This window comes from Primulina huaijiensis, chromosome 7, assembly GCF_012295235.1.
Source record: "Primulina huaijiensis isolate GDHJ02 chromosome 7, ASM1229523v2, whole genome shotgun sequence".
NCBI classification, from domain to species: domain Eukaryota; kingdom Viridiplantae; phylum Streptophyta; class Magnoliopsida; order Lamiales; family Gesneriaceae; genus Primulina; species Primulina huaijiensis.
In genome coordinates this window covers 23249681-23268169 of record NC_133312.1, presented here as the reverse complement: position 1 = coordinate 23268169, position 18489 = coordinate 23249681, and the positions used below count along the sequence as shown (strand labels likewise).

Below are 18489 nucleotides of genomic sequence, written 5' to 3'. Positions count from 1 at the left end.
AAAATAAAATACACTTACTTTACTATATACAAAAATATATATTAAATAAAGAGAAAAATTAAATTTTTTGGTTTCCAATTTTTTATATATTTTCAATCAATTCAGGTTTTAATTCAATAATTTGTAATTTTTTTAAAATTTAATTATTTTTCACAAGTGTTTATGCGTAGATGTGACATTGAAAATTGTTAAAAATTTGAGTAACTAATTAACCTAGCAACTTTATGCGTCACTCTCTCTCTCCACTACCAAAGAAGCCCTAGAACGTATAACTTATTTTGCTTCAAGCTGTCTCTCCATTAAAGCTTCCTTTAAGAAAACCAGAACTTGCTCTTGCCACTATAAGTGGAGAGACAAACCCCATGAATTACACCAGACTTTTCAATCTGATTCCCTAATAATTTAATTCAATTTCTCAAAAGGGATTTTTCATTTTTGCACCTCCACTGATTGTTGATCCGTCAATCCTTCCGTCTGTTCTCTCATGGTTACCTACCCTGTTCAACATCTCAAACCCTTGTTTTGTCTATATTCGTTCCTCGCTAAAATGGCGATTTCATCATATTTCAATCAATAAATTCCACTTTTGAGCTTACCCTTTTCGTTTCTGGCTCCTGTTGTTGAATTTGATGCTTAGGAATTTGATTTGACAGAAAAACTACAAATCAATTTTTATTGTTAGCCGGGATCGAGTATATAAATTCATGATACATAGCGTCAACATCTTTCTTTCCTGTCTTCCTTCATCGCACTTCTGCAAATCTGAAACCCTAGAAAACATGAAGATGGTTACATAATTGAGCTGCCCGGATATGAGAAGAAGCAGTATCAGGTCAAGAATATTGTCCGAGATTCAAAACCCATAATCCTAGATACACGATCCACGGTTTCATCTGTCAAAAATTCAGGAGAGATTGATTTGGTTTGATTTTCTTGGAAAACGTTAGTGGTAGTTGTTTTCAACCTTTTCGATGGATTCGCCAAGATCTCCTGAGATGGAAAGCGCTGACTCAAAGATCAGCGGTAGCAGCATCAACACGGGAAACACCTACGCCACCACCTCTTCATCGGCGGGGACTTCCTCATCCGGCGGCGCCTCCACTCTCAGCCGCTACGAGAACCAGAAACGCCGCGACTGGAACACTTTCGGGCAGTATCTGAAGAACCACCGCCCCCCGCTTTCTCTCTCCCGTTGCAGCGGAGCCCACGTGCTCGAATTCCTCCGCTACCTTGACCAGTTCGGGAAAACAAAGGTCCACACCCCAATCTGCCCCTTCTACGGCCACCCCAACCCACCCGCCCCCTGCCCTTGCCCGCTCCGCCAGGCTTGGGGCAGCCTTGACGCCCTCATCGGCCGTCTCCGCGCTGCCTACGAGGAAAACGGCGGCAAGCCAGAGAATAACCCGTTTGGAGCAAGAGCTGTAAGGCTTTACCTCCGTGAAGTTCGTGATTTGCAGTCGAAGGCCAGAGGAATCAGCTACGAGAAGAAGCGGAAGCGCCAGCTGCCTCAACCACCGCAACCGCCGCCGCCGGATGAAGGTTAATCAACTAACATGCACACTACATCTATCCCACATATCAAATCCCCGGTATCAATAATTCTTGGCAGCATATATTTTACTAAGCTTTAGTCTTTGGGGATGAGATTTATTGAATTTGATGCACAACCTGGTGGCAGTACTGTTAGGAGCAATATTAGCAGTTTCAGATCAGTAACATTGTTCAGTTACTGTGTGTGCTTCTGTCCAGCTTGTGCAAGCAGGGATGTAATCTTCGGAGTCCACACAAAGTCTTGAAGGGATGAGCTTGATTCGTTTATAATTAAGTCGAGCTCGAGTTTTATTTAACAAATATATTAAAGGTTCACGAGCTTATTCAAGTATATATTTCATAAATAATGTGCAAAATCAAATATCAAAATTATTATTTTTTCATCTAAGAGATGATTCGTAAATTTACCAACGAACATCATGTTCACGTGCTAACGAGTCGAATATTGTTAAGCTCGAGCTTGGTTCGTTTATCTTAACGAATTTCATTAAATGAGATCAATCGAATTTCAAATAACTTACAAACAGTTTGATTCATTTACCTCTTTCTATACAAGTGTTCTAATATAATTTACTTATTTATTTGTTTATTGATAACATTGCAGTACTTAAATTAATTTATTCCTAAGTTTTTCAAATATATAGGCCAGGTTCTCGATCATGAACATCCCTTTCCGACTAATGACCTCACATGTCTTTCAAATATAACATAAATTTTATATTGGCGTCGAATATCACATGTTAACCTGTCTCAAATTATAAATANGAAATATATATATGTCATGATGTATATCACTTATAGAAATTGGATTATTATATATATATGTTCCCTACATTGAATTATATTGTATATAATATGATTTTCAAAAAATGATTTTAAAGTTTCCTTTAAAAAAATTAATTATAAAATTTTATTTTACAAATGTGAAAATTTTAAGTAGAGTTGAGACGAAGGGAGGTGAAAGTGGAAAACGTGTGGTGAAAAGAACAGTGAAACCTCGAAGAAGACGAAAAGTAGTGTGCAGAACCCAAAGCACATGTGCATAAAGGGGCAAACTGGAAAACCTAATCATATATATATAGAAAACCCTGCCCACCCTATATTATAGATAAACTATTAATAGAAAATTTAATGATTTTAACCATTGATGTGACGTCGTATCTGAAAATTTTTGTAATTTTTAAATGTAAAATTTAGTAACGTGTTTATTGATTTATGATATTTTTATTTGATATTTTTAGAAGTGAAATATCAGTTTTAGTTACGTAGATATTGTTGTGTGATATTTTTAGTTATATATCTTTCTTTTAATCAATTATAGTCTAATAATTATTTTTTGATGATCAAAATTGTCTCTCATTTAATCATATAATTAATTTAATTATATCATTGTTAAATTTTTATAATTACATTGTAAAACTCGCGTGCATGTTACGAGAGATTTTTTTACTACATGATTATAAAAGAGATTTTTTTACTACATGATTATAAAAATTTAATCACAATATCAGTTCTTTAATTACATGATTTATATAAGAATGACAAAAATTGATTATATTCAAAGAAAGATACACGACTAAAAATATCACTCTAATACACGTGAGACTAAAATTAACATTTTTAAAATTAATTAAATTAAAAAATTACATGCAGATTTTTTTGTTTTTGTTTTTTGGATAAACCCATTAGTTTGAATTATGCTCAAATTGGCCTCTTCGTCGTTGTCATACAAATTTGAAATATTAAGTAATTACGAGAATCTTTAGATAAATTTATTTGAAAAAATCATGGAATATAATATGATCTTATAAGTTGTTTAAGTATGTAAAAAGATGTAAGGTTTTATATCTTTTAGAAGAGTGGGTTTCATGTGAGACCGTCTCACGGATCTTAATCTGTGAGACCGGTCAACCCTACCCATATTCATAATAAAAAATAATACTCTTAGCATAAAGAGTAATACTTTTTCATGGATGACCCAAATAAAGATCTGTCTCACAAATACGACCCGTGAGACCGTCTCTTACAAGTTTTTGTCCTTTTAGAAATACATTATCAATGCATTTGGATAATGTTTAGTATTCATCTAATTTTAAGGGAAAATTACAAAAAATAATCTTATAAATTGACTTATTTTGGGATCTGGTTCCTCAAGTAATTTGGTTTGAGTTCAATGAGTTTATAATTTTTGTACTTTTAATCATTTTTATTTGAAATAATGTAACATTTTATCGTATCGATGTGTGAATATATATTGTATAAACATTCCAACAAAAAAAATTAAAATTGAAAAGATTAAAAAAAATTATAATTAAAAAAAATTATGTAAAGGGTAGTAGAATGTCTAATTTACCCCTACAAGTGAACACCGGGTCCAGCTAGTGGAAGAGGTAGTGGTGGAGCTGGAGAGATTCAAAAGGACGAGAATCCCGCATCATTCGGTCAAGTCAGACAGGACGCTGATTTGATGAGTAACGGGTCCCACGATTCGGAGCCCCATTGGAATCTCAATTCAAAATCCCACGTGCATCTCTGCCCCATATGTCTCCTACTGTTGAACCCATATCCGATTTTACTTTCGGGTCCTGGGTACCAAATCCAAGTTCAAGGGGCAAAATAAGAAGAAAAAAGAGAGACATTAAAAGTTATTAAATATTCGTATTTAAATTTGATATATTGATTCATCTCGAATAATCCAGACTTATTTGCTATCGATTTGTCCAATTTTGAAAAGCACGACTTTTATGATTTGAGTTGATATCACTTATCAAATAACACCAAAAATAAAATATCACAATATCAAATTGTAAAACTCTAATACCTCAGACAAAAACTTGTGTGAGACGGTCTCACGGGTCGTATTTTGTGAAACGGATCTTTTATTTGGGTCATCCATGAAAAATTATTACTTTTTATGCTAAGAATATTATTTTTTATTGTGAATATCAATAGGATTGACCCGTTTCACGGATAAAGATTTTTGAGACAGTCTCACAAAATACCTACTCTTAATAATAACTAGTAATATGTGTCGCGTGCATATACATTAATTTTTTACGTTAAGCGTGTGACACATGCGTATACATTTTTTTGGTGAGTGAATTATGTTTAAAAAATAGAAATTATATTAAAATTAAAAATTAAATATTAAATATTATTTAATATTTGTTATAAAAATTTATTGTGTTTAATAATAATTTTTGGACTAATAATGATATAATTATTTGAAAATTCAAAAGTATAGATAAAGATAAATAAAATATTTTAGCAGGATATGTTAGTTATCTATTAAAACAAATTTACAAAATTTAGTTTTTTATGATAATTTTGTTTAGTAGGAAGGAATATTTTAATATTTTAAAGAGTGATGATTTTGGTTTATAAAAAAAAATATAGAGTGACACCAAAGTTAGTCACTTCACCTAACGATGTAGTATAGAATGATCATATATTCAAGTATGCGTCCTATGTAATCGATTTTTTTTTCTATATATTAAATGTTAATATAAAACTTTTTTGGGTAGAGTTTGTATATTTTTAAAAAATTTAGGTAAAGATTATCTATTTTATTTTTTATATTTATTTTATTGTAAGTCATGATTTTTATAATCCGATAATTAAGGATAATTTTGTTAAAATGATGTTGATCAAAATGCTCTCATATGGATTTAAATTCTCGATTTTAAATCACTCAAACAAACTAATATTATTTACATTTATTTATAATAATAATAATAATAATATTATAGATATTAAATATAATTTTCTATATAAAATGGTATTGTTGTAGCCATGAAATAGTGTTACTCGAAATGAGAGGATTCAAACGAGATCAGGCAATCCTATGATCAGCAAATTGAGGTGCACAACCAATCCAAGTGATCAGCTAATTCGAGTGGACAACCAATCCAGGCGATCAACCAATCTGGGTGATCAGCTATCAGCTAAAAAAATAAGTTTCATTAGTTGTCACGTGTTTCATGAACAAGCGTTCATGGCGTCGGGCTAACCAGCGACATCCTTCGATGTTCAAGTTAACGAAAAGAGTGTGCACGGATTGGGTAGTTAGGGTAGTCGGGTAGCTCGGGTCAGTTACCCGATTTTCAGGTCAATATGTTTAGGAAATTCGAGTTTGTAGGTGCGAGTTTAAATCTTTATATTTTTTTCACAAAACAAAAATTTCAATATATATATTTTTTCCTCTTGAGCTAATTTTCAACATATTTGAACTAAATATTTACACTAAAACTTCTATGGAATTTTCTTACGGATCAATTTTGTGAGACGTATCTCCAATCCGACCTAGTTTCTGAATATATTACTAGTTGTGTCAAAAGGATCATTTTTCTTTGTCAGTATGGATTGAGTCAACCCGTCTCACGGATATAGATCTTTGAGACTGTCTCACATGAGTCTTAATCAAATAGTTATGTCATGACGTTGACTGATTTTTCATGAATTTCTTAACTCGGTTATTTACTATTTATGCTCATGGTGACAATTGATGTAAGGGGAGGCATACATGTTCTCCTTCAAGAGTTTTAGAGTCAATAATCCAGTGTGTGTATCATTTGGGAAATTGAGATGCGAGCACATAATGGGTGAAAATCAATCAGATTAGTGAACCTTGAGCTTTAGATCTTTCTCAGGGTGAGCAAAGTTAAGAGGTCCAAATCCGCGCCATCAAAAATTGTACGTGGATCAACAGTTTATCCGAGTAATGGACTAATCATTTTCGTTGGAGGATGCACAAGATTTCTGATGGTCGACGACGAATTAAGAGTCCAAATTTGCATGGGTCTCCTTCATCCTTTCAAGTTAACTTCGTTGTCTGTTTGGACAATGAAATGCCATTATGGTTCAAAAAAGAATTGTGCATGTACCATGTCTTAAATTTGTTTACTTTGATATGTAAAAGGTCTCTAGGTTTTTTTTTAAAACATTTTGAACCATTTGTTGGAAGCGTCTGGTCCTCCTTTCAAGATATGATTAACATTAGTTCAGAACTGTCTTAGTCAGTGACCATTAATGGCTGCTAATCAAAGCTTGAATTATCCAAGTTCTTTTGTTAGATGAAGTCACTGTCTATTTGTTCAGAACTTTCTCAGTCAGTGACCTTTGGCTAACCATTTGCCATATTTTCAGCAAGGAGCTTCAATTGTTCATGCAACGTACCCACATATTTGATGGGCTGTAAACTTGGACTACCGATCTTGTTTATTTTCAAGATGGTGTGTTGAAGAGATTAGAGAATTTATTTGGTCTTAAAGAGTTCGATTATTTTTCTATTTTGCTATCTATAGTCGAGTCTTTGGCTTCAATCTGAAACTAAGATACAGAAAAAACTAATCAATCCGACTCCCCAACATCAGATATCTTCTTCTTTTAGATCTTCAAATTAAACATATGACATACTATCGTTGATCTATAGACAGTTTCCTACCTTTCAGCTGAAATTCGAACCAAGAAATTCTTGGAGAGACCGAACCCCATAAATCTACTTTCATAGAGAACACGGCCTCTTAAAAACGCTCACTTGTGACTCTAACTCAACAACCAGTCGAATTTGAAGACTAGGCATTGTACTCTTTTATTTTGTATGTCTTGGTAAGTATACTCGGTGCTTTGAAGTTTGTACGTGAGGAGACACAGAGACCTATCTAAATAAGGTGCTGAGTTGTTATCTCAACCTACTCTGAAGATGGAAATGAGTAGGGAATATATCGTCAAATATTTAATATGCTTTCACAAGATCTAATTTCGTTCAAGTAATAGTCCAGAGTGTGGGAAGAACTTAATTGTACATTATAGTAAATAATAACAATATGATTTAAATATTTTTAAATTGCATAATATAATATGATTATTATCTCTCAGTTGTTGTCTTAGTCTTTGGTCTTTAATTTTGATTTTTTTATTAGCTAATTATTGTAATTCAAGACAATCTTTAACAAAATAAAATGCCAGCTACTAAAGTAGAAGAGAATTCAAAGTCTACTGCGGCCATTTTTTAATCAGAAAATTGTTGGGGCTATCATCTTAGAAAAACAATTTTTTTTATTATTATTGATTTACTAAACATTTTTGCATATACTCATATATTGTTTTCTGTCATAATCTCTTACAACCTAGTTGGAAATACTCAAAAGATGAGAGGATGTCTCGTGTTCAAAACCTATTATAGTCACTTCGTCCTTAATTATCCATTTTTTTAACAAATAATCGTGATGAATTCATAGGATACGAGGCTTTTAAATTTTTATTTTACACCAAAAAAATCATAAAAAATAAAACATATTTCGTTCCAAACGATATTATATTTTTTTTTCATTTGTCTCACATATATAGTCTAATATTTATATTTAACATGATTTTCTTTTCTTTTTTTTAGCAAATCCACCTCGATTCATCAAGTGCATTAATAATTTCCTACATTTTTTATACTTATTAAATACTGGTTAAATAAAAATAAAATACGTTTTCCAAAAAAAATATAATAAAAAATAAAATAAATTTTTTTTGTGAAATTTATTTTTTTAAAATAATTTTCTTAATGTATCAACACACAAGAAACTTATATATATATGGGATTAATGAGTATTAAAATAATAATAAAAACATTTTAAAAATTGAAAATATACATAAAAGTAAATGAAAACAAAAAAGATTACTTAAATTAAAATAAATAAATTTAAGTGTACATTTTTTGTTTAAACTGTGAGGAATAATAAAATGGGAGATTGCATTCACTTTCCCCTCCCAAAATTCCGCAACCACTCTCTTTGTCCGATTTCCTTTTTCCTCCCTATTTCACCTTCCCCCCTGTCTTCTCTTCGTTGCGAACCCCTCGATTTTCGCTAATCCCCTCACCGCCGTGTTGTTCTGTATCATTATTTGTTGATTCATCATTTTTTTATATCGAAATTGGGCGAAAAGCAGCCTACTTCTTACATATCAAAGCACCTATTAGCTGTTGATATCATCGGAGACTTCGCGAATTAGGGTTCAATATAGGGTGTTTCATATTTCCGAGGCTTTTTTTGTCTGATACTTTTTGTGGATATATTGGATCTGCAGCTAGGAGTGGAAATTTTATATTTTATTTTTATTTATTTATGTTTTGTTCGGGATCCGCCTATGACCATCGATGACGGGTTCGAATATTGGGGTTTGTATTTAGGGTTTGTGTTATTTTCAGGGGTGTGATTCAGTAAAATAGCAAGTTTCCTTGTATCGGTGTTTTTTTTTTGGTCGATATTTTGGATCTGCAGCTGGGAGCTGAAATTTTTGGTTTCTTTTATTCTATGAGGGTTGACTGCATTTATCGGGCCAACTTTCATTTGTAATTCGGGTTATTTTTTGGAATTCCGGATCAAGGTTGGATTTTTGGAGTCATTGAGTTGAATTGGTTGCCATGGATCATGTCGCGGGTGGTAAATTTAAGCTCGGGAGAAAAATCGGGAGTGGTTCATTTGGCGAGCTCTACCTAGGTATTTTATTTGTTTGTTTGTTATTTTACACAAGAGACTTGTTTGGATTAGTAATTTTTTTGTTTGATTGTGTTCTGTTGAGGTTTCAATGTATTTAGTTTTAAAACTGAGTGTAAAATCCATATGATTTATCGATGCAGGTGTGAACATACAAAATGGTGAAGAAGTTGCCATCAAGCTGGTATTATTGTTTGTCTCAATTATCTTCATGATAGTTCTTTTTGACATCTGTAATAATTTTTTTCTGCTAGTTTGTTGAAATATTAGAACAAGAAAGGATGATTTTATTTCAAAGGCACAATCTATATTTTGCTGTTGAATAAGCACAGTTTGTTGAGTAAAATAAGCAAGTCTTGCTTGTTTATATTATATAAAACTTGCTCTGGAAGTTTATGTTTTCCACATTTTATATCTTAATACCATATCTTTCCGTATGATTACTTAGGCTGTGAATACTTGTGTCGTGAAGTTGAAAGCTGGTTGTATGTCAGAAGATGATAATATTTGTTGTTGATCTCATTTGATCAGTCAATAAAGCTTATTTGGTTCTGCCACGATTATTAGGAATCTGTGAAGACCAAACACCCTCAACTACACTATGAGTCAAAAATTTATATGCTTCTACAAGGAGGAAGTAAGTTGCTCTCTCTCTCAAACATCACTTTTCACACATATAGACACACACACGCTCTCTTTCCCACACACACACACACACACACACACACAATTACTTTATATCAATGAGACATCAAAAAAGTAAAGCAAATTGCGATCAGACCTAGTATTTGATCCTAGATTTTTGTTTATGGTTAGGGTGGTGTGTAGTGGTTTGTTTTTCTTTACTTAGTGTGATTTCCTGATTGTAGGGATGTCAACCATCCTTTGTTCAATGATTATTTGTGTTTGAGTTGATGTGTTTTAGCTACACTCAAAATTTGAAAATAGGTTATATGACAACCATTTCTCACCAATCTGAAGTAGAACTCATATAAAGCATTCCGTAAATGAATCTAATTATATCATGTTATATTTTCATGCAGCGGGCATTCCTAACCTGAAATGGTTTGGAGTTGAGGCTGAGTATAATGTCATGGTGATAGACCTTCTGGGACCTAGTTTGGAAGATCTATTCAATTATTGCAATAGGAAGTTGTCCTTGAAAACAGTTTTAATGCTTGCAGATCAATTAGTGAGTTGTCGGGATTTTCAGTCTTTATTGTGGGTTATGGTTTTATTTAATCATTAAGTCATGCAATAAGAATATATGCACTATTTTCAGATCAATAGGGTTGAATATATGCATTCAAGAGGATTTCTTCACCGTGATATAAAGCCTGACAATTTTTTGATGGGCTTGGGACGCAAAGCAAATCAGGTACGCCTTTTATCTTCTTAGGTTTCATCTTGTTGTTTGTGTTGTGAATATTATGTGTGATTATTTAGTTTTATTTTCTTCTCACGATGATTGTCGACACTCTCAATATGATTTCTCATATTTGTTTTGCTATTTATGTAATTGGTTCAGGACTATCATCTACAAATTGTGGGTAGAGTTTCCTAAGTATACTGGTCTTGGATATAAATTTTGAAATGGATGCATAAATATTTCTTTTGGTTAAGCTATATGTGCAAGATGGTGATATCCGTTTCAATACACTAATAGTACTTACTACAGGTATATGCTATCGATTTTGGTCTGGCCAAAAAATATCGAGATCTACAGACTCATAAGCACATACCATACAGGTAACTCCCCTTTGTCTTTGATTTGGCATAAGTTAGTTTCTTTTATTGATCTTCGACATTGATTCAGGATTTAGTTGATCATTCTGGTCTTTACTTAGTGAAGTTAATAGAAAAGCTCAGCTAATGGTTATCTTGGTCTGTGACTTATAAATAGAGTTGGCACACAGGAAAAGTGAGGAGATGGTTAAATAAAGTAAGTGTTATGCGAAAAGTGTTGGTGTTCATCTTGGTTTTGTTGGCTGCCTGATTTGATTTACATAAACAAAAAATAAACAAGAGAGAGGATTTTCATGTTAGTATGTAGTTTCTGAGCTCCTGGAGCGCACAAGATTTTGTAAACATGGGGTTTGGATTAAAAAGCTTGCCTGACTTGGACAGACCGACAGAGTGGTTGAAAGTCCACATTACAGTTGAACTATTAGCCAAAAACCTAAAGTGTGCATATTGTTCCTTTCAAATGTTCTATGCTTTCAATCAAAAACTCATTATGACTTGCAACTTGAGGTGCATCAAAGTTTTAATCTACCTGTTTTAGCATGACTGATGGATATTTTGAGTGCAAGTTTTACTGAACTACGACTATTGATGTTCAATATGCAATTGTGCTCTTTTTGACTGAGCTAACAAATGTAATACTCATATTCAAATAGTTACTTTTCATGATCACAGTGATTTCTTCTTCTTGGTCTTCCTAAATGCCATTGCATCTACTGTTTTCACTATAGTTTCCTGCTCCAAAAGTTATATGGTAAGACAAATAGACAGAGTAAACGCGTACATATCTCAAATTGTGGACTCATGGTTTATTAAAATAGAGGCTTACATGAAAAACTGGCAAAGAGTAGAGACTAAATACGGCTTTTGTTTTTGTTTCTTGTGGGAACTTATTTATTTTCTGAGTTGGTGGATATGATGTAGGATATGGAGCTTTTACTCTTAAAAATTTCTGACAATTTTTTACAGTTCTGTTTATGCTTTCTATGCACTGATTGAGTACACTTGGCATTTCATTCAAGGGAAAACAAGAATCTTACAGGGACTGCTCGCTATGCCAGTGTCAATACACACCTTGGAGTTGGTGAGTGAAGTATATATCATCATAAGTTGTTTCCTACCTGGAAGTTTTTACGTTCAATTTCATTTAGTCATTTTGTGATTTATTGCTTCTGGCAGAACAAAGCAGAAGGGACGATTTGGAATCTCTTGGTTATGTCCTTATATATTTTCTGAGAGGAAGGTTTGTTGTATATTTGTGACTCACACACTTTATACCTGTTAATCTTTTTGGTATCTTGTTTGATCTTTCTTAACATTTGTTTTCATAATTGTCTCTCTTAATTTATTACATGTTTTGTATTCCAGCCTTCCCTGGCAAGGACTTAAAGCTGGTAACAAAAAGCAGAAATATGACAAGATCAGTGAGAAGAAGATGTTAACACCAATAGAGGTTTGTGCCCTGTTTCTTGCTACATTTTTCACATGGGCATATAATGTTTTCGTAACCAGGTTTGAAAGACTAGATTTTTCTTCAATCAAATATTATTTCTCTGTATTTGATCATTGATTTGGTTAACGTCATACTGGTAGACAGAGAATGTTACATGATTTAGACTATTTGCAGGTTCTGTGTAAATCATATCCATCAGAATTCATATCTTATTTTCACTATTGTCGATCTTTGAGATTTGAAGACAAGCCAGACTATTCTTACTTGAAGAGGCTTTTTCGGGATTTGTTTATCCGAGAAGGTAAAGACTATTGACACTTCAATCACATTCTTATCAATTTTCTCTGTGCTTCAGGGATTTTCTTCCCTGGTCTTTTGGTCGTATTTTTGCCAAGCACCTTCTTGCATATCTTATATTTAATCATCTCTATGTTGTAATATCACTCAGGTTACCAATTTGACTATGTGTTTGATTGGACTATATTAAAGTATCCTCAGATAGGTGCCAGTTCCAAAGCAAGAGTAAGTGATGACCGATTCTTTTTTCCTTTTGATCTTCTTGAGATACAAGTTTGTTAATCTATGCACTTGCTTTTAGAATCCCCCTGGCAACGCAGTGGCTGGAACTTCTGGGGAAAGAGCGGGAAGAACATCAGGTAGCCTCTCTCATCTCTAAATGGCACCCGGAGTGGTAAATTTCTTGGAGTGTGCATTTGTTAGTTCATAATTTATTAGCTGAATGCCATGCAGATATATGGTGTATGCTCAGTCGTCTATGATTTATGTGATGAATATCAAATTAACCATAAAGGCATAGTTATGAACTGCAAAGAAAAATAAAGAAAATCACGAAAAGAGATTATCCGTCCCTCTTCTAATGATCTGCCTTGCATAAGAAAATATTAAGGGCCTTCGGTTTGTGTTTTGTTGTCTTCACATTTTCAAATTTAAGAACATGATATTGAAAATTATGAATTTTCTATATGTGGAAGAAGAGATTTTATTTGGATTGTACATATTGAAACAGTGATATGTAGATATAGAAAGTACAACCACCTTTGGATTTACTGAATTTAATATAGAAATGAAGTATGACCGTGGATGTGTTCTGGTTGTGTTTTATATTAAATAATGCATCAAGTTTCCCTTGAAAAAATTTTATTGGGTGCATCAGATCAATAATTGTTCTTGTAATGGATTTTTCTGTCCAGTGGGGCGAGATATCCGAGATAAATTTTCAGGCGCAGTTGAAGCTTTCTCTAGAAGGAATACTTCAGGTCATGCTCGGCCTGGTGACTATTCAAGACACCGGACATCATCAGAAGATGTACCTTCATCCAAGGATGTGGTATATTCATTTTTTTCACTTCCCATTAGTAATTAGGTCGCTCAAATTTGTATTTATTTGGCTTTCTTTGTTTCAATTGAAGTCTGAAAGCTCTCTCGCCCTCTAGCACCAAGGCCATAAATTGACCCTGGCTTTAATTCTGCATGATTACAATTTGACCTGATATTTTGGGTTTGATTGTGTCGGGTCCAGCATGGGGAGGGAGGGGTAGGAGACTAGATATTATTATTGTTGGATAAAATAAGCACTCGAACGACATCTTCATGTTAACACATTCTTTGATAAAGCTATTGCTGCTTAGTTACATTGATACATGCTTTATTTATGCTCTGTTTCTGATTAGTATTTAAAATTATAATCGTTGTGTTTTTTATCATGATCTTTGTAATGTTAAGATTCTGTGGTTTCCTTGTATGCAGCAACCTGATTCAGAAAGAGGCCGTACATCTCGAAATGGCAGTTCTTCAAAGAGAGCAGCCATTTCGAGTAGCCGGCCAAGCTCCTCTGGTGAGGTTACTGATGGGCGCTCTAGCAGATTGGTCTCAAGCACTGGTCGTATATCCACCGCACACAGAATTCAACCAGGCATTGAGTCCAAGCCGCCATCTTTCTCTCGTGCTGCTATCACCAAAGGTTCTCGAGACGACCCTCTTCGCAGCTTTGACTTTCTCTCTATCAGGAAGTAACTGGGTATGGCTTCAACAGATTTAAAAAACGCTTTGTACATGAGAAATGAGCATATATTATCTACGTCCTTACCTTATTCCAGAAACGCAACGGTATCAGTCGTCAAAGGAATCAATGAATTTTGTGTCGTGCAATTTTTCTGGTGTTGGAGATGACAGTAGTTGTATTAAATCATCGTTGTTTTTATGTATCCACGCTTCTTCTTTTCTTTTTTTTTTTTTATTATTATTATTGACAAATGGTCATAAGAATGGCACTAAGAATTGTGTTCTAGTATATCATTCTCTCAAGTAAGCTCGGAAGTCAAATTATTCTAGATCTGAGTCCAATTCTAACACTTGAGCCGATTTGTTTATCGGATTCGAGATTGAATGTTAGAATCGACCTATACATAGGATTTTGTTCATGCTTATAAAATACAAATGATGTGCTAAAATTCTTGTAGCATTAACTTCAATTTGAGTTGTGTAACAATTTATAATGTTAATTTAACAATATCATACAAAGTAAAATAAATTGTTTACTAGAAAGCCATTCATAATATGTGTTTGAATTTCGATCTCCAATAATCCCAATCGAATAATTGATTTTCTTACGTCAGCTTCGTTTTTATCCACATATTTTCTAATTTTTTTTATTTTTGATTTTTTCAGAAAATCCAGTTCATTTGACAGGAAATTGGGGAAAAATACCTAAAGTTCAAACTCTTTTTAAGTTCAGTTCCTACTCTATATTTTTTAACTCTGCACTCCCTAGTGAGATAATAAATTACTTTCACCTCCCTTAGTTAATATTTTTTATTATTTTAAAAGGAAAAAAAAATCTAAACCCAAAATCTCTTCTCCTTAAAAAAAAAAAAAAAAGACTGTCACTCTCTACAGAAAACAAAAATGTGAGATCTTGCCATCGCCTTGTATCTTAGACTCTTCTCCTCTTCTCTCCACATACATGATACAACCACGCCTGCAATAAACAAAATGTATATCAGCTGAATCGAAGTTTTAACAGAATCGTGCCTTCTCCTTCCATCTTGTAAGAAATTACGTGCAATTTTGTTGAAGAGATTTTAATTTCAATGAAAATTGTATAATGGAGATGGTAATTCATCTTTGTCAACAAAATTTACGTGTATTTGTTGTGTTTGTTGAAATTCCTGAGCGTGAAATTTTTTTGTGTGTGAATATATGCATCTGATTGTTAGAATATTAGATTGTACAAGATCAAACAAAGAAATCCCCATATCCATTTGAAACACCCAAATCTTATATCATAACCAACCAGTAAAGCAAACCGTAGAGGAAAGAGAAGACATAATTAATGTGTATTTGTTATGGAGTTTGTTCAAATTCCCGAACCAGAATGATCAAGTAAAGTATTTCTTGTAGCGTGCATTGGTTGTGTTTGTTGAGAATTTTCCAGGTTCATATTGAGCGCAGATATTGGACGAGAAGGTAAATTTTGTGTTAATATATTATGTGTGTTGGTTGTGTTTGTTGATATTTTTTTAGCTTTGAAGATTTGTTTATGAGGAAAAGTGAACAATGAAACCAATGACTCACATTTTTTTATGTGAATACTGACAACAAGCTGCTTGGAAGTCCTTATATTTATCTTCATTATATTGGAACAATAACACTCAATTTTTTCTGTGAAGATATTTGAGTCAATATTGAAGGTGATGTGATGCTGCTGGGAAGTTGTTTGTACAATAGGCGATTGTTTATCTTTACAATCGAGGAAAATATGAGCCTAATGCAGATGTATTTTCATCTTGCCAACAAATGTGATCAAATCAATCCTTCTTCAATCATCATACAATACCTTACACCTCACCGAAAGTTATATGTGACATTGAATGAAGATGAGGATGTCGGTAATATGATCACATTGTTTGCTTATATGAAAATGAACATCATTGACATGATAGCAGTCCGAAAAGATGAAATTATTCCAATTGACATGAATAACCTCAGGTAATTCCTATATTTTTTATTTGTAGTTGTGTCACACATGAACATTAGAAATAAATGATTGAATTTTTTTCGTTTAATTTATTCATACAGTTAATAAGTTCATTTTTATCTAAGATACGGATGTTGGTATTTCGAGCGAAGCATTTAATACATCATTCACTTTTGAAACTTGAATTTTATTTATTGATTTATTTTATTGTTGATTTTCTTTAAGGAATGATGTTGATACAGATGTTGGTTCTTCGAGTGCTTCTCAATTTGAAATGGTTCTACAAAATAACTCCATTGATGCTTGGAGTCATTTGATTCATGGAGAAGGACAAAATTTTAAAAATCCTGATGAGTTTCGAAAGGTTGTTAAAAACTATGCTATTGCTACTAGGAGATCGTTTGTGTATAAGAAAAATGATAGTCAAAAAATTATAGTTGTTTGTAATGTCAAAGGTTGTTCATGGAGAATATATGCATCCAAATATAAGGCAGATGAAACGTTTGGAATTAGAAAATGTTGTCTTCAGCACGTATGTGGAGAGGCAAATCTTCGAACTAGGGGCCATCCAAAGGCTGATTCTGTTTGGGTGGCTAATATTGTTAAAGATAAATTGAGAGGGGAACCATCATATCGACCATCTGCAATTGTAAGAGATATTCATAGGGAATATGGCGTTGAATTGAAGTATCATAAGGCCTGGATGGGCAAGGAAATAGCAATGCATCAAATTTATGGGACATAGAAAGGATGTTTTGACAAATTGAGGTGGTATTGTGATGCTTTGAAACAAACAAATCCTGGTAGTTGGGCTGATTGCGAGGTTGATCAAATGAACAAGTTTCGACGACTTTTTATCTCTTTACATGCATGTATTGTTGGATTTGTTAAGGGATGCAGACCTTTGATTTTTTTAGATGGAACACATATTAAAAAAAAATTCAAAGGATGCATACTAAGTGCTGTGACAAAAGATGCTAATGATGATCTATTCACTTTAGCATTTGCTGTAGTGGAGGCTGAGAACGATGCTAACTGGGAATGGCTCTGTTTGAAATTGAGGCGTGTCTTGGAAATGCAAAATTGTGTAGCTTTCTCACATTTCACATTCTTTTCTGATAGGCATAGTGGTCTTGTTAAGGCAATCCCCGGTATATTTACAGGTAGTCCCCATTCATATTGCCTACGACACTTGGTGGATAATTTTCGTAGGCAGGTATGTTCCATCACATTTTATTTGCTTTTACATAATATCTCTTTGTATATGAGATTTTTAATGTGGTGTTATTTAAATTTTAGATTTTGAAGAAGTATCCACTGCACAACAAAAAACATTGGGAATCTATATTCCAGAAAGCAGCATACGCGGCAACAGAGAATGAGTTTATTGGTCATATTACTAGTATAATCAAGTCAATGCCTCTTGCAGAAGAATTTATTAAAAGTTCGGAGCCCGAAAATTGGGCAAATTGCTTATTTTCTGGAAAAAGATGGTGCATTATCAACAACAATCAAGCAGAATGTTGGAATAGTTGGATTAAACCTGCAAGGTTTTTGCCGATTGTAGCCATGGTCGATAGCATACGGGTACAAATTATGAACATGATGAATAATCGACGAGAGTCATCTCTAGTAATGGCTGGAAATCTCTGTCCTAAGCCAGAAAATAATTTGTTGCGGAACTACACTAAATCTCGGAATTTGAAGGTTGATAGGTCTAGTTCATGGATTTTTGAGGTTCTTGATGGTGATAAAAGATGTGCGGTGGATTTGGAAAAATGGAGTTGCTCATGTAGAACGTGGAATCTTAATGGGATCCCTTGTAACTACACTAAATCGCAGGACATGCAAGGAAGCAATGTAACAGCTAGATGGGGCTATTTTTGTCGGTATTCATTAAGCTGAAGATTATATATTTTGGATAATCATATATGTCTTCGGGTAATTTTTGTAGCATGAATGTTAGATACATTGTGTTCAAACTCTTGCTATATGACAACTTAACTCAATATTCTTGTACAAATTAGTTTGAACCTTTTTTTTAATATAAATGTCGTGTTATCGTACTCTTGAGATGATATTTCCGTTGTATATGTTCAGCTGTACAACAAGTTCATGTTCATTGTACCACAATATAGCTTCCAAAGTACCACGTTTTTTGTCAAAGTGTACCACATTGTCGAAGATTTAGTATCACAAATTAAGGTAGATTTAATTAACACCATTAATCTATCAAATAACAGCAACTATATCATATC

At 33.3% G+C, this 18489-nt stretch overlaps 4 protein-coding genes across 5 annotated transcripts; all 4 read left to right on the top strand.

The window, feature by feature from the left end:
- Positions 1 to 201: 201 nt before the first annotated feature.
- Positions 202 to 1838, top strand: LOC140980083 (protein LIGHT-DEPENDENT SHORT HYPOCOTYLS 3-like). The gene has a single exon (XM_073445757.1). It carries the CDS (start codon positions 972 to 974, stop codon positions 1542 to 1544), a length of 573 nt encoding a protein of 190 aa, XP_073301858.1. The 5' UTR covers positions 202 to 971; the 3' UTR covers positions 1545 to 1838.
- A 6449-nt stretch (positions 1839 to 8287) lies between these two features.
- LOC140980660 (casein kinase 1-like protein 10) lies at positions 8288 to 14459 on the top strand. Its single transcript, XM_073446629.1, has 14 exons — positions 8288 to 9041; positions 9182 to 9222; positions 9606 to 9675; positions 10082 to 10230; positions 10321 to 10416; positions 10717 to 10787; positions 11804 to 11865; positions 11961 to 12024; positions 12150 to 12234; positions 12409 to 12535; positions 12683 to 12756; positions 12833 to 12890; positions 13446 to 13582; positions 14002 to 14459. The coding sequence occupies exons 1-14, from the start codon at positions 8966 to 8968 to the stop codon at positions 14266 to 14268; spliced, it is 1377 nt and encodes a 458-aa protein (XP_073302730.1). The 5' UTR covers positions 8288 to 8965; the 3' UTR covers positions 14269 to 14459.
- A 1203-nt stretch (positions 14460 to 15662) lies between these two features.
- LOC140981469 (uncharacterized) lies at positions 15663 to 18051 on the top strand. Of its 2 annotated transcripts, XM_073447883.1 has the most exons (4): positions 15663 to 16242; positions 16457 to 17297; positions 17399 to 17447; positions 17531 to 18051. In XM_073447883.1, the coding sequence occupies exons 1-2, from the start codon at positions 15953 to 15955 to the stop codon at positions 16974 to 16976; spliced, it is 810 nt and encodes a 269-aa protein (XP_073303984.1). In that variant the 5' UTR covers positions 15663 to 15952; the 3' UTR covers positions 16977 to 17297; positions 17399 to 17447; positions 17531 to 18051. The 2 variants fall into 2 exon arrangements, with proteins under 2 accessions (XP_073303984.1, XP_073303982.1); XM_073447881.1 differs by having other exon boundaries at positions 16457 to 17447.
- LOC140981706 (uncharacterized) lies at positions 17064 to 18136 on the top strand. Its single transcript, XM_073448120.1, has 2 exons — positions 17064 to 17447; positions 17531 to 18136. Exons 1-2 carry the CDS (start codon positions 17064 to 17066, stop codon positions 18134 to 18136), a joined length of 990 nt encoding a protein of 329 aa, XP_073304221.1.
- Positions 18137 to 18489: the final 353 nt, after the last annotated feature.